Below are 11,366 nucleotides of genomic sequence, written 5' to 3' on the forward strand. Positions count from 1 at the left end.
AGTGCGCGTCGGGCGGGGGCGGGGCTCACCCGAGCGCGCGGGGGGCGGGGCCCGGTCCGGGGGGGCGGGGTCACCGGGTGCGGCTGCGCAGACAACAAGGCAGCGAGCTGTGCTGGGCCGGGCGGTAGGTTGTGGGTAAGTGCACGGATGTGCGCTTTATATACGGGTAGGTCAGACCGTGTAGTAGCCAACTAAGGTGATCTCAGCTTATCTAGTGCATCGTGTAGCGATGGGTTATATATATACACATATACATGTGTATACATGTGTATATATACACATGTATGTACACGTGTATGTATACACATGTATATGTGTGTGTGTATGTATACGTGTGTATGTATACGCATGCATGTGTGTGTATGTACACGTGTATGTATACGCATGCGTGTGTGTGTATGTATGTACGCATGTGTGTATGTATGTACGCATGTGTATATACACATGTATATGTGTGTGTATATACACGTGTATGTATACACATGTATGTGTGTGTGTATGTACACACATGTACGTATACACACGCGCATGCATAGGGGCCTGTGTGTGTATGTATGTGTCTGTGTGTAGATGTCTAGGTCTGTCTGCCTATCTAGATTATCCGTCTAGGTCTGTCTGTCCGTCTGTGCATCTCGATCTATCTCTGTGTCTAGATAGAAAGATAGATCTAGACGGATAGATAGATATATTGTTATTTAATTAGTCTATAAAGGTGTGCACATGTAACCCTGCCTTACAGCTGTCACTCAGGGGTGTGATTAACCTCTGATCAACCACAAAACTCCTGTGCAAAATGCTGGATGCAGCTGTGCTGGCAATGCTGCGCACGTCTACACGTGCCGTCCATGCAAAACAGTAAACTCCGGTGCCTGTCACACCAGAGTTTATTGCTCCCAGGCATGTTGTTTGAACGTGCGGCTGGGACCGCAGTATGTTGAGGCAGGTTGGAGCAGCCCCAGCTGGCAGGGCGCCCCGGGGTCAGATTGCTAGCCCAGGGCTGCTTCTGCCTGGCTAAATCATATTTAGTCTGTATAGTGTATACAGTATGCATACACACGGAGTGGGAGCCTTGCTCAGACTCCTGCACACATGCTCTCTCTCTCTGCATATGTATGTATATATGTATTACAGGTGTAGGTTGTAATATATGTATTACAAGCTTTCATGAGCTCGAATCAACTTCATCAGACACTGAAGCATCTGTGCCAGCCAAAGGTTGTAGACTAGACTTGCCTTAGCATAACATCAGATTTAGAGAGGAATTTAGGCTTAAAACATTCACCTAGGATTTAGGTGCTTAGGGTTCAGTGCTTAGCTCAGCTGCAGACTTTCATTTGTGTAATTCCTCTCTTCCTGAAGAAGAATGCTTTGCACTCAGAATGACCTGAAGAAGAAAGCTTTGTCTCCAGAAGTTTCTCTGGCTTTATCCCAGCTATACAGTTGGTCCCCCCCCAAAAATATATCACCCCCCAAAAATCTAGCTTCTTGCATTCATCTGTTCCACAGTAAATGTTGAGATTGTCCATCTCTTAGGGCAAGGATGCCCCTCATTCAATACAGGAGCCTTTACAACAAGGCCCTGATTTTCTTTAGAGCTTCTGGATCATAACCTGGGTCACAGGGTTTCAAGACAAATTGAGTATTGCTTAAAAATTCACTGCTGCCATCCAGAAAATCAGGAATTTCAGAGATACAGGTGTTTGAATAACGGGAACATTTTGTAACATTTTCAAGGCACTTGTGCAGGGAGCTTGCTGTGTCCACTGACAGGTAGATTTGGCAAGCCCCCAACATCAGGATGTGTTAATTATTTTTCTTTTCCTAACTAATCAGGTTGTCACAGCAATGCAAGGTGAAAGGTGCAGCACTGAAGAAAGATGAGATTTGGCTGCCTTTCTTTCCGGCAACCCTATGCTGGGTTGGTTTTGAACAAAGTCAAAACAATAGAGACTCGTTGGCGTCCATTGCTGGCAGACTACAAGAACCGCACTGTTGCTATTCACATAGCTTTTAAAGACTGGGAGGATGAAACATGGAAAGAGGTCCTTTTGAATAGACTTGATATGACACCTACACAAGTTGCAGAGTTGTTAGATAAAGGGGAGAAATTTGGCAGAGGAGTTATTGCGGGTAAGCAGTCTTGAGTTCATTTTTTTTCTATGAAGCCTCAAGCAGGTTTTCAATTTGTAAACACTTTCTCAAGCATACATTTTTAACATGTCTCTAGACAGTTATTTCACAGCTTTATCATTTTTGGTGAAGCACTGCAGAGCTTACAAAAGCATTTAACATAGAAAACTAAGTAAAGATAGAAGTCTAGAATCTTGTGTTTCTTTCTACTCGTATATACTCAAGTCAAAACAGTTTTTCCAGCTGCTAGAAAACTGTGCTGCCTGTGCAACCTGCTAGTATTATTAATATTCAGATCCATTTGTCATCTTTCTGCATTACTACCAACCAGTCAAATCAGTTAAACAACTAAAAGTTACGTGGCAAATATGATGTTGCTAGAAACAGAATAATATTCAGCTTACTCTTCCAAACTGGAACTGATTTTAAAGCTAACTCAAGTAGAAAGGTTGGTCCTCGTTCTATTAAGATTTTATGCTTGTCCCTTTTATTTTAAGACTGTTGTTTGTGTGAGTTAGGTTATATGCACATCTGTAAGGTTTTGCAGGCAGAGTTGGGAGTTGTTCCTCTATTCTGTAATGTGTTGCACGTGGCAGACCCCCCACTAAAATCACTGGGACAAGAAGCTGATTCAGAGATTTGTCCACATATGTATTGCATGTGCCACAAATGTAACGCAGAAAGGGGGTGCTAATTTTTTTCCATGTAGATACATTCCAAGTGCATGGAGTTTTTATTTAACTTCTATTCTGCAATACCTTCTTGTTTAAATCAATTCTTTTGTCACATCAGTTATCTCTAGAATATTCAAAGTTATTTCCTGAAAAACAAGCAATTGTTATCACATACAGCAAAAAGGGCCTACATTTTTTAGGGACTTGGTGATATGTGGATTTGTAACCCCAGCATAAGTCAGATGCTAAATTGTGAAAAGAGATGAAGATGAAAGCTTATTTGGCTTTTTATATATACTTTTTAGCCCCTGAAAACAATGAAAATATCTTCTATCTAGTAACCATTTTACTTTTTGTTGATGTTTTAATAATACAGGACATTTTTTACATGTGCTGCGGGGTAAGGGGAAAGGGTGTTTTAATTAGAGAGGTTCTCAGGAGCCGCTCTAATTAAAATGCCTGGAGCGTCTTGTGTATTCAGCATCCTGTGTTTCAAAACGGCAGCGGGGTGCTTTAACTAAAGCTCATTTGGTTGAGCATTTATGTTGGAAAACTTTGGTTTTGGAAGGAAAACCAACCACATCTTTGCTTTTATAATGCAGGGCTAGTAGATATTGGAGAGACAACAAAGTATCCTGAAAACTCATCTCCTGAAGAGACTTTGGAGATGGAAAAGAAAGCTGTGCTGATTAACCTGCAACAGAAATACCTGACTGTGATTTCAAATCCCAGATGGCTGTTGGAACCAATTCCTGCTCGAGGAGGCAAAGACGTGTGGCAAGTGGACATCCCCGAGGAGCTACTCCCTTTGGGACACAAGGAGTTGTCCTAGGCTACGTGTGTTGATTCCTGAGCATAAAACTGCAGTATCAAACCTCACCAATTCTGCTTTTCATGGGTATACGGGACTGATTTAGGGTACTTCTTTAACCCTTCCCAAGCAGTTAGTTGAAGTAGAGAGAAAATGTGTGGAATTGTTATTTTTCTGCAAAATAATGAAATCGGCATAAGGACCAGTACCAAAAATGTCTGTTGTTTACTAACTGTGTATGTCTACACATACCCTGATCATTGTAAATGCACATGATTTTCCGACATTCTGGATTTGATACGTATCTGTCCTAATCCACACACACAAACTCAGGGTGAAGAATGACACTGCCATTGAACATGTTTGTTTAAATTTACCTGTTAGTCCTACAAAGATTTATGCATGCAAGTAGTTCCATTGACTCGCATCCATTTTTTATTACAGTGGAACGACTCATGTAAATAAAGCACACGTGTATGTGTTTGCATCTAAGTAAGGCCAATTCAAAATTCAGGATGCCTGTTTCAGAATAAGATACTATTATTGTAGGATGTGAATCTCATTTTGAAATTACAAGTTTCTGCTCAACTGGTTGTAAGCATACGCACCAAGAAACCACAAATACACTCACATAGCACAGCCTCTGGCTATAGTTAGCTTAAATCTAGTTTGAATTACATATCCCAGTTTACTCAGATTCCCATTACAGTTTGTTATATTGTATTCTTTCAGTTCTTGTCCTAAACGGTTGTGTGGTGCTTCATGGTGCTAAAACTTTATGACGGTTGCATTTCATTAGTGGGGCAATACAATATAAAAGGCCTTGCATTCATGGGAATCAGGAGGGCTGTAGAAATGGAATACTTGGGTAATAATCAAATGCATCTTTGCAGTATAATAGTTTTATTTTCTGTTTATAGCAGGAGTGGGCAAAGTACAGCCTGTGGGCTGGATCAGGCCTACTGAGGGATTTTGTCCAGCCTGCAGCACATCCCGCAGTCCCACCTGGCACAGTTGTACGGGGTAGCTTGGGCTGTGGCATGACCCACAGGGCAGGGTATTCTCCTGGGTGGCTGGGATGGGGCTGTAACTCGGTGAGGAGTGAGACAGGCAGGAGGGGCTGGGGAGATGCTGGGATCTTAGGATGGTGACAGTGCGGGGCTGGGGCCTGGGACAGAGCCCTGATCTGCCCACATGTCCCTGTGATGGGCAAGCAGGGGGGTGCAGGGAGCAGATCACAGCTCTGCCCCACCCCTGCTCTATCACTGTCCCAAGACCCCAGTGCTGGACACAGGTCCCCACCTGGCCCCTGACCAATCCTTCCTGCCTGGCTGTGTGTCCTGGCCAACCTCCATGGAGAGCCTGGGATTGCAGGGCGGCAATAGCTCGGAACTGGGACAGAGCCCCAGTTCTGTAGCAGGGCCGTGCAGGCGGTGGATCGCAGCTCTGCCTCGGGGCTTGCCCCAGCCCCGCAGTGTCACTGTCCCTCCATCCCAGGGTCTCTGTGGAGACCAGCGGGGGGCTGTGCAGCCAGGCTGCCAGGATGGGTTCGTGGCTCTGTGGGGAGCCGTGTCCGGGGCTGCATCTGTGATCTTGGGGCAGTGACAGTGTGGGGACGGGGCTGAGGCAGAGCCCCAATCTGCTCCCTGTATGCCCCTGCCCACAGAACCAGCACCCATCGCAGGGGTGTGCAGGCAGTGGATTGCAGCTCTTCCCTGGCCCCGCACTGTTACCACCCCCCGACCCAGCTCTGCAATCCTGGGCTCGTCTGCCTGTCCCGCTCCCAAACATTGGTCCCGCCTGCCCACGGCCATCCCACATAAAGAGTTTTGGTAAGTTGTTGTGCTGGGAGGGGGCGGGGGGCGGGCCACCCTGTGTGGCCCACAGGCCCAAATAATTGCCCACCCCTGCTTTATAACATGACAGAGGTGCTTTGGAGGGTGAGAACAGGCTTGGCATTAGAGATGTGTGTATAAAATATAATAAAAGAGGTATAAGCTTTTAAATTACACATGGAAAACATTAGTAAATTATGGGAATGTAATTTTTAAAATAAATTTTAAAGTGAGTGTAAAAACTTATGACTAACCTAAAAGACTAAGATTTTATTAGCAAAGAGGCAAATCCTATCCTATTCTTACCGCTGTGTTGGGGATGAGCAGAACCTCATCAGTTAAATTGAACTGTGGAGCCTGCACAATGGCATCTGCTGCCCCTGGTCATCGTAAAACATATAGGTCCTCTGTCTCCAGGTGCATAGGAGGTACATGGGGGCAGGCTGGCAAGAGACTGATTGGATGATTTGCAGTTTTGTGGCTCCAACAGTAGTGCCCCGCCACGAAAGGGAGGCTATGTAAGATACCGTTGGATCCATTTGTCAAGTGGCTGTTACCATTCAGAAATCTTAAGCGTGCCTTTTGGGTGACACTTTGATATTTAGCTAGTTGAGTTTGTTTAGGGTCAGGACTTTCCCTAAAAATAAAGATTGCCGTACTGCTTTAGAACACTGACCCATTTAATCCTGTCTGACTGTGACCAGTCCTTTAAAGTAAGATGTAGCTATACCAAATGCTCAACCATTACTATTCCCATAGCTCATAAGAACTGATGGTAAAATCTATACACCAAGGCAATAGCTGCAAATAATATGTTTTGTTTTCCAGTGATGTCTTACCTTGGTACAGTAACATACTCCCACCGTAATGGAGCACAACTGCCATTTTTTTTTCCTTTCTTTATTTTTTTGTTTGTTTACAACTTTGTAAGCAGTAGCAGAGAAGATGCCCCGAAATCTCTAGCAAATTGCTGAGGATTTGTGTCTTGTGAGAGAGGAAAGGAGGGCAGCCAGCTGGACTGAGCTTGTAAGAGTGAAATGAATGCCAATAGTTTGCTGCTGTTTGTGTCAAACGTATCTTGGCTGCAATCGCAAATGTTTGGCTGTTGTGGTAAGGTCTTTTGTACATGAACGGTTCACAGCTCCATCGCTAGAAAGGCATAGATGCTCAATCTGCATCTTTTGGTAGTCCTTTATTTAGCTCTAATTAAGAAGTTGTTACGTACCATGGACCCAGTCATGTTTCGCTCCTTCTGTGCTCATCAAAACTTTCCTCCTTACCTGTGATCTCCTTATGCCAATAATTTTAAAGACGTCTCTACACTACTGAAAGTTGTTTTTAGCCAACTACTTGTCTTTTTGTCAGTTTGGGACCAGATTGAACAGATTTCAGTATCATGCTTTAGGATGTTCCAGCGGGAGCTTAAGAGTTACACACCTGTCTTGCGATGCTAAACTTCATCATACAGCATGATTATCTCACTCTTCATCCATAACTTAATGGTTTCCTGCATTATTATTACACGCCCCCCATCACTATTGCTGGCATGAAGCTTGTGGGGCTCTGATTATGCTCCACTGGAGCCATTAGGCTCTCCTGCTGTGTTAAATGAGCCTATTTTGGCATTCTGATTTTTGGATCTCTGCTCTACTTTAGTTGTATCCAAGGTTTTAGAACGTTAAAAATAAAAAACAACTCCCCTCTCACTGGCTTCTTCTAATCAGCTGTCCCTTCATGTTTTTTGCTGTATTGTTTTCTGGGTAACTATTAGGAGGTTTCTCCTGCAGGTTCTTTGCCTTGACAAAACTCTTAATAAAGTCTGTGGAAGCTCTACTTGCATTACAGGAACAGGATCAGCCTCTCGCGCTAAGTCACCAGACATAGCGTTACTGCTCTGATAGTGTTTTGAGCAATCTCATCACCTGCTTCAAACCCTTGAACTCCTGTTGTTTTGGGTACAGTTATGATAACTGCTGTCAGTGGTGCCTGGTACTACCAGAATGGACAGAGAACAAAGCATAGATAATGAAGGGTCAGGGCTTAAAAATGTACCCGCGGGTCAAGCCCTCATGGTCATCTGGTCCCATAGGCTCTGCTCCTCGTGCTTTCAAAAGTCTTTGAAGATGAAGACTGCACGCTAAAATCCTGAATCTCACTTACTAGGAAGCAGAGCCACCTTGAGACTAAAAAGATTGTGTTCTCTTTTGCATGACTTTATACACTATTAATAGGCGTAGGAAGAGAATTTTGGAGGGCAGTTTGGTGATGTCATTTGATCTATGCTCCACAGAAATTGCTGTTCAAATTATTCAAATGCAGTAGCATAACAATGGGTGTGTGATTTGCTTGGCAAAGGCTCTGGAGTGGAGCTGGGGGTGCCCTCACCCTGGTGCACACATATCCTGCACCTTCCATGCAGTAGCTCCAGCTCTGGCAGCAGGGACAGAAGAGCAGGGGTGATAGGGTTGGGGGCAGCAGCCATAGTAACAGGATGCTACAGGTGGAAGGTGTCAGAGAGGGTTAATCCTCTTACCTCCTTTCTTTTGCCCCCCCAAAATCAGTTTTTGGCATGTCACCTCCTTTTTTTGCCTCTTAAACCTTCCCCTGTAGCAGCAAACCTGTGGCTGCCTTGCCCTGTTTCTGCTGACTGCTGCCTCTGCACTACTACCACTGAGGGTGCAGAACTGGCCAGTTCTACCTTAGTTCAGATGACATCCCATTCAGATATTGCAGAAGTCACCGCCACAAATCATAGAAAATGAGGGTTGGAAGGGACCTCAGGAGGTCGCATCTAGTCCAGCCCCCTGCTCAAAGCAGGAACATTCCCAACCGCATCATCCCAGCCAAGGCTAGGTCTAGCTGGATCATAAAAACCTCCAAGGATGGAGATTCTGCAACCTCTCTGGGTAACCTGTTCCAGTGCTTCACCACCCTCCTAGTGATAAATATTTTCCTAATATGTAATCTAAACTTCCCTTGTTGCAACTGGTGCCCATTGCTCCTTGTTCTCTCATCAATTCATTGAAGGCTGCTATTAACACTCCCCACCCCTGTCCTCTCTTTTGCAGGCTAAATAAGTCCAGTTCCCTCAGCCTTATCTCAGAAATCGTGTCCCCCCAGCCCCCGAATCATTTTCATTGCTCTCTGCTGGACTCTCCAATTTGTCCACATCCTTTCTGTAGTGGGGGGCCCAAAACTGGACACACTACTCCAGATGTGGCCTCACCAGTGCTGAATAGAGGAGAATAATTTCTTCTCTCAATTTGCTGGCAATGCTTCTACCAATGCAGCCCAGGATGCTGTTAGCCTTCTTCCCAACAAGGGCACACTGTTATCTCATATCCGTCTTATTGTCCATTGTAACCCCCAGGTCCTTTTCTGCAGAGCTGCTGCCCAGCCAGTCAGCCCCCAGCCTGTACCGGTGCATGGGATTGTTCTGTCCTAAGTGCAGGACTTTGCACTTGTCCTTGTTGAACCTCATGAGATTTCTTTTGAGCTAATCCTTTAATTTGTCATGGTCTCTCTGGGTGCGTCTACATGAGATGCTTAATGCACAGTGGACTAATTCTATTGCGCATTGGCGCATCACAGCAAAAACTGCTAATGCGCAGTAGAATTCTACTGTGCGTTAAGCGTCACAAAAAGACCACGGGCTGTTGCTACTGCGCATGTAGTTAGTACCCCATATTAGAGGTACTAAATTTAATGTGCCGTAACAACACCGCATGAATGCATTTGTAGATGCACCCTCCAAATTCTAGCCTTCCCCAAGTGTATCTACTACCCCAAGTTTGGTGTCATCTGCAGACTTGCTGAGGGCACACTCTATCCCATCTTTCAGGTTATTGATGAAGATGTTGAAAAAATAAAGGGGTCAAGCCCACCTCACAGCTTTAAACACTTTTTCCCACAGTTTGCAGCAGAACAATTGAGCATTTGAGTAAAGTACAATGCAGACAAGCCCATTTTTCAAGGATTTTTATCTGCCACTTAACAGGAGCAGCTTTTACTTAAATTTTTTATAAAGTGGGGGAAATTAACAGTGAATACAAATGGGGATACTTCACATGACAGAATTACAGACTAAATGTAGTTCCTATCACCTCTGTGAAATTTTAAGTACATCTGAAGACAAGAGAAAGCTTGGGGAGCATCCCATTACCATACAATTCCCAATGAAGCTTTGGAAAGGTGGATGGGGACTCAGAAGACATTGGCTCTATTTCCAGTTGCATCAGTGGCCTGCTTGGTGACTCTCGACAAGTCATTTCCCTGCCTGGGTCTAAATGTCTTCATCTGTAAAGCGGGGGTAATAATACTGACTGTTTTGCAACACAATTTGGATCTCTACTGATGTAAACCTTTTAGATATAGGTGCATACTATTAATTTTTTTATCATTAAAATGACTGATTTATATATCCAGCTGATCATCTCAGTGGCCAGGCCACTCTTGCCTAGAGTTCATTTTTTAATATTTATCCAGAGTTTCATGTGTCCAAAGCTACAGGGTTCTCGCTGACTCAGCTGGAAAACTGTTGCAGCTGTCTCCCTTTCAGATTTTTTTCCCCTGATATTCAGTTTACATATGCCCTGTTTTAAACTTCATCCTATTCTAATTTCCCTCCTAGATTCTCATTAAATAATTCTCCATCCTAGAATTTTACATCCTTCAAACATTATCCTTTCCTCCTTCCCTTCTGTTTTTGCTTAGTACACTTTTGATACAAGTCTTTTATAGCTCCAGATCAGTCAACCCCCGCAGCAGTTAATCACACTTGTTTCTCTTTCCTGAACTCAATTCACTTTCTCAATATCTGTTCTGGTACTTAAGTGAACTGAAAATATTACCCTGGGAGCAGACTTACTGGAAAATTACTGGTGTGAATACAGAATTAAAAAAGGAACTCATTCTGAAATGCTCCATGGTTATTTTAGAATAGTTGTACAGCTCTAGTGACTGTAAAATAATCCAGGTAATTAGATGACATTTTATTGCAACTCAGACTGCAGGATGGGATTTATAGAGATGGGACCCAATCACAAGGTGCTGAGTGCTAGAATTGAGGCTTATATATATATATTTTTGCCTTAAACAGTTGTTAAAATGCTACTGCTTGACTCAGTTTTACATTTGGTGGGTGGGTTTTTAAGCACCTCTGGCTCGGCCTTACTTACGCTGCCTGCTTAAAAAACATAAAGCAAAAGAATAAAGAAATATTCCAGTTCCTCAGATATTTTCCCCAGTAAATGGTATATTTTAAGACACCGTGATCTGGATCAGTCTGAAATGGGAATCATCAGGCACAGGGGCTTGGCACAATTTGAGCTCCTACACTCTTGAGAGGAGGCCCAGAGTCACCATACCAGTTGCACAAAGTGTTTGCACCACCGACCAGCAGATAGTGCTTGGGAATCGTTAAAGCACAATTAACCCTTAAATGGAACGTGAAATATGAACACAGATAACTCAGTGTCCTAAAATCAAAGTCTAACTTTATTAGTACAACAAGTATTATCTCAGCAGTTTCTATATTCAGAGACAGAAAAACACTTAGTACAATGATCTCACCCAATCCCAGATATTACTTTGCTTCACAGAAATGATGAACACTCAGTTCCTGAAGCAAAGGGTGTTAAGCATTGTTCATTGGTCTCCTTTATCACCTTTTATTAACATATCCAATCATTTCAACCCTCTGATTCAACTGGCTAGTGCCAAATTCAGTTAATCTGAGCTAGTAACAAAACTATTACTATGTTGTGTTAGAAAAAACGTCTCACAGTGATAGACAAAGGAAAGAAACATCATGCGAGCAAACTCAAGGCCACAAGCCGCTTGCAAGAAACAAGGCCAGCTGATACTGCAAACACCAGCAAAATGAAAAGTGCAGATAACAATGAGGCTATACAGAAC

At 43.7% G+C, this 11,366-nt stretch overlaps 1 protein-coding gene across 2 annotated transcripts; it reads left to right on the plus strand.

Annotated features, from left to right (window-relative positions):
• Positions 1-56: 56 nt before the first annotated feature.
• LOC102564219 (protein EOLA1) lies at positions 57-5,696 on the plus strand. Of its 2 annotated transcripts, none has more exons than XM_006271283.4 (3): positions 57-135; positions 1,834-2,130; positions 3,407-5,696. In XM_006271283.4, the coding sequence occupies exons 2-3, from the start codon at positions 1,878-1,880 to the stop codon at positions 3,634-3,636; spliced, it is 483 nt and encodes a 160-aa protein (XP_006271345.1). In that variant the 5' UTR covers positions 57-135; positions 1,834-1,877; the 3' UTR covers positions 3,637-5,696. The 2 variants fall into 2 exon arrangements, with proteins under 2 accessions (XP_006271345.1, XP_014456468.1); XM_014600982.3 differs by having other exon boundaries at positions 61-124.
• Positions 5,697-11,366: the final 5,670 nt, after the last annotated feature.

The sequence above is a fragment of the Alligator mississippiensis genome, chromosome 8 (genome assembly GCF_030867095.1).
Source record: "Alligator mississippiensis isolate rAllMis1 chromosome 8, rAllMis1, whole genome shotgun sequence".
NCBI lineage: Eukaryota > Metazoa > Chordata > Crocodylia > Alligatoridae > Alligator > Alligator mississippiensis.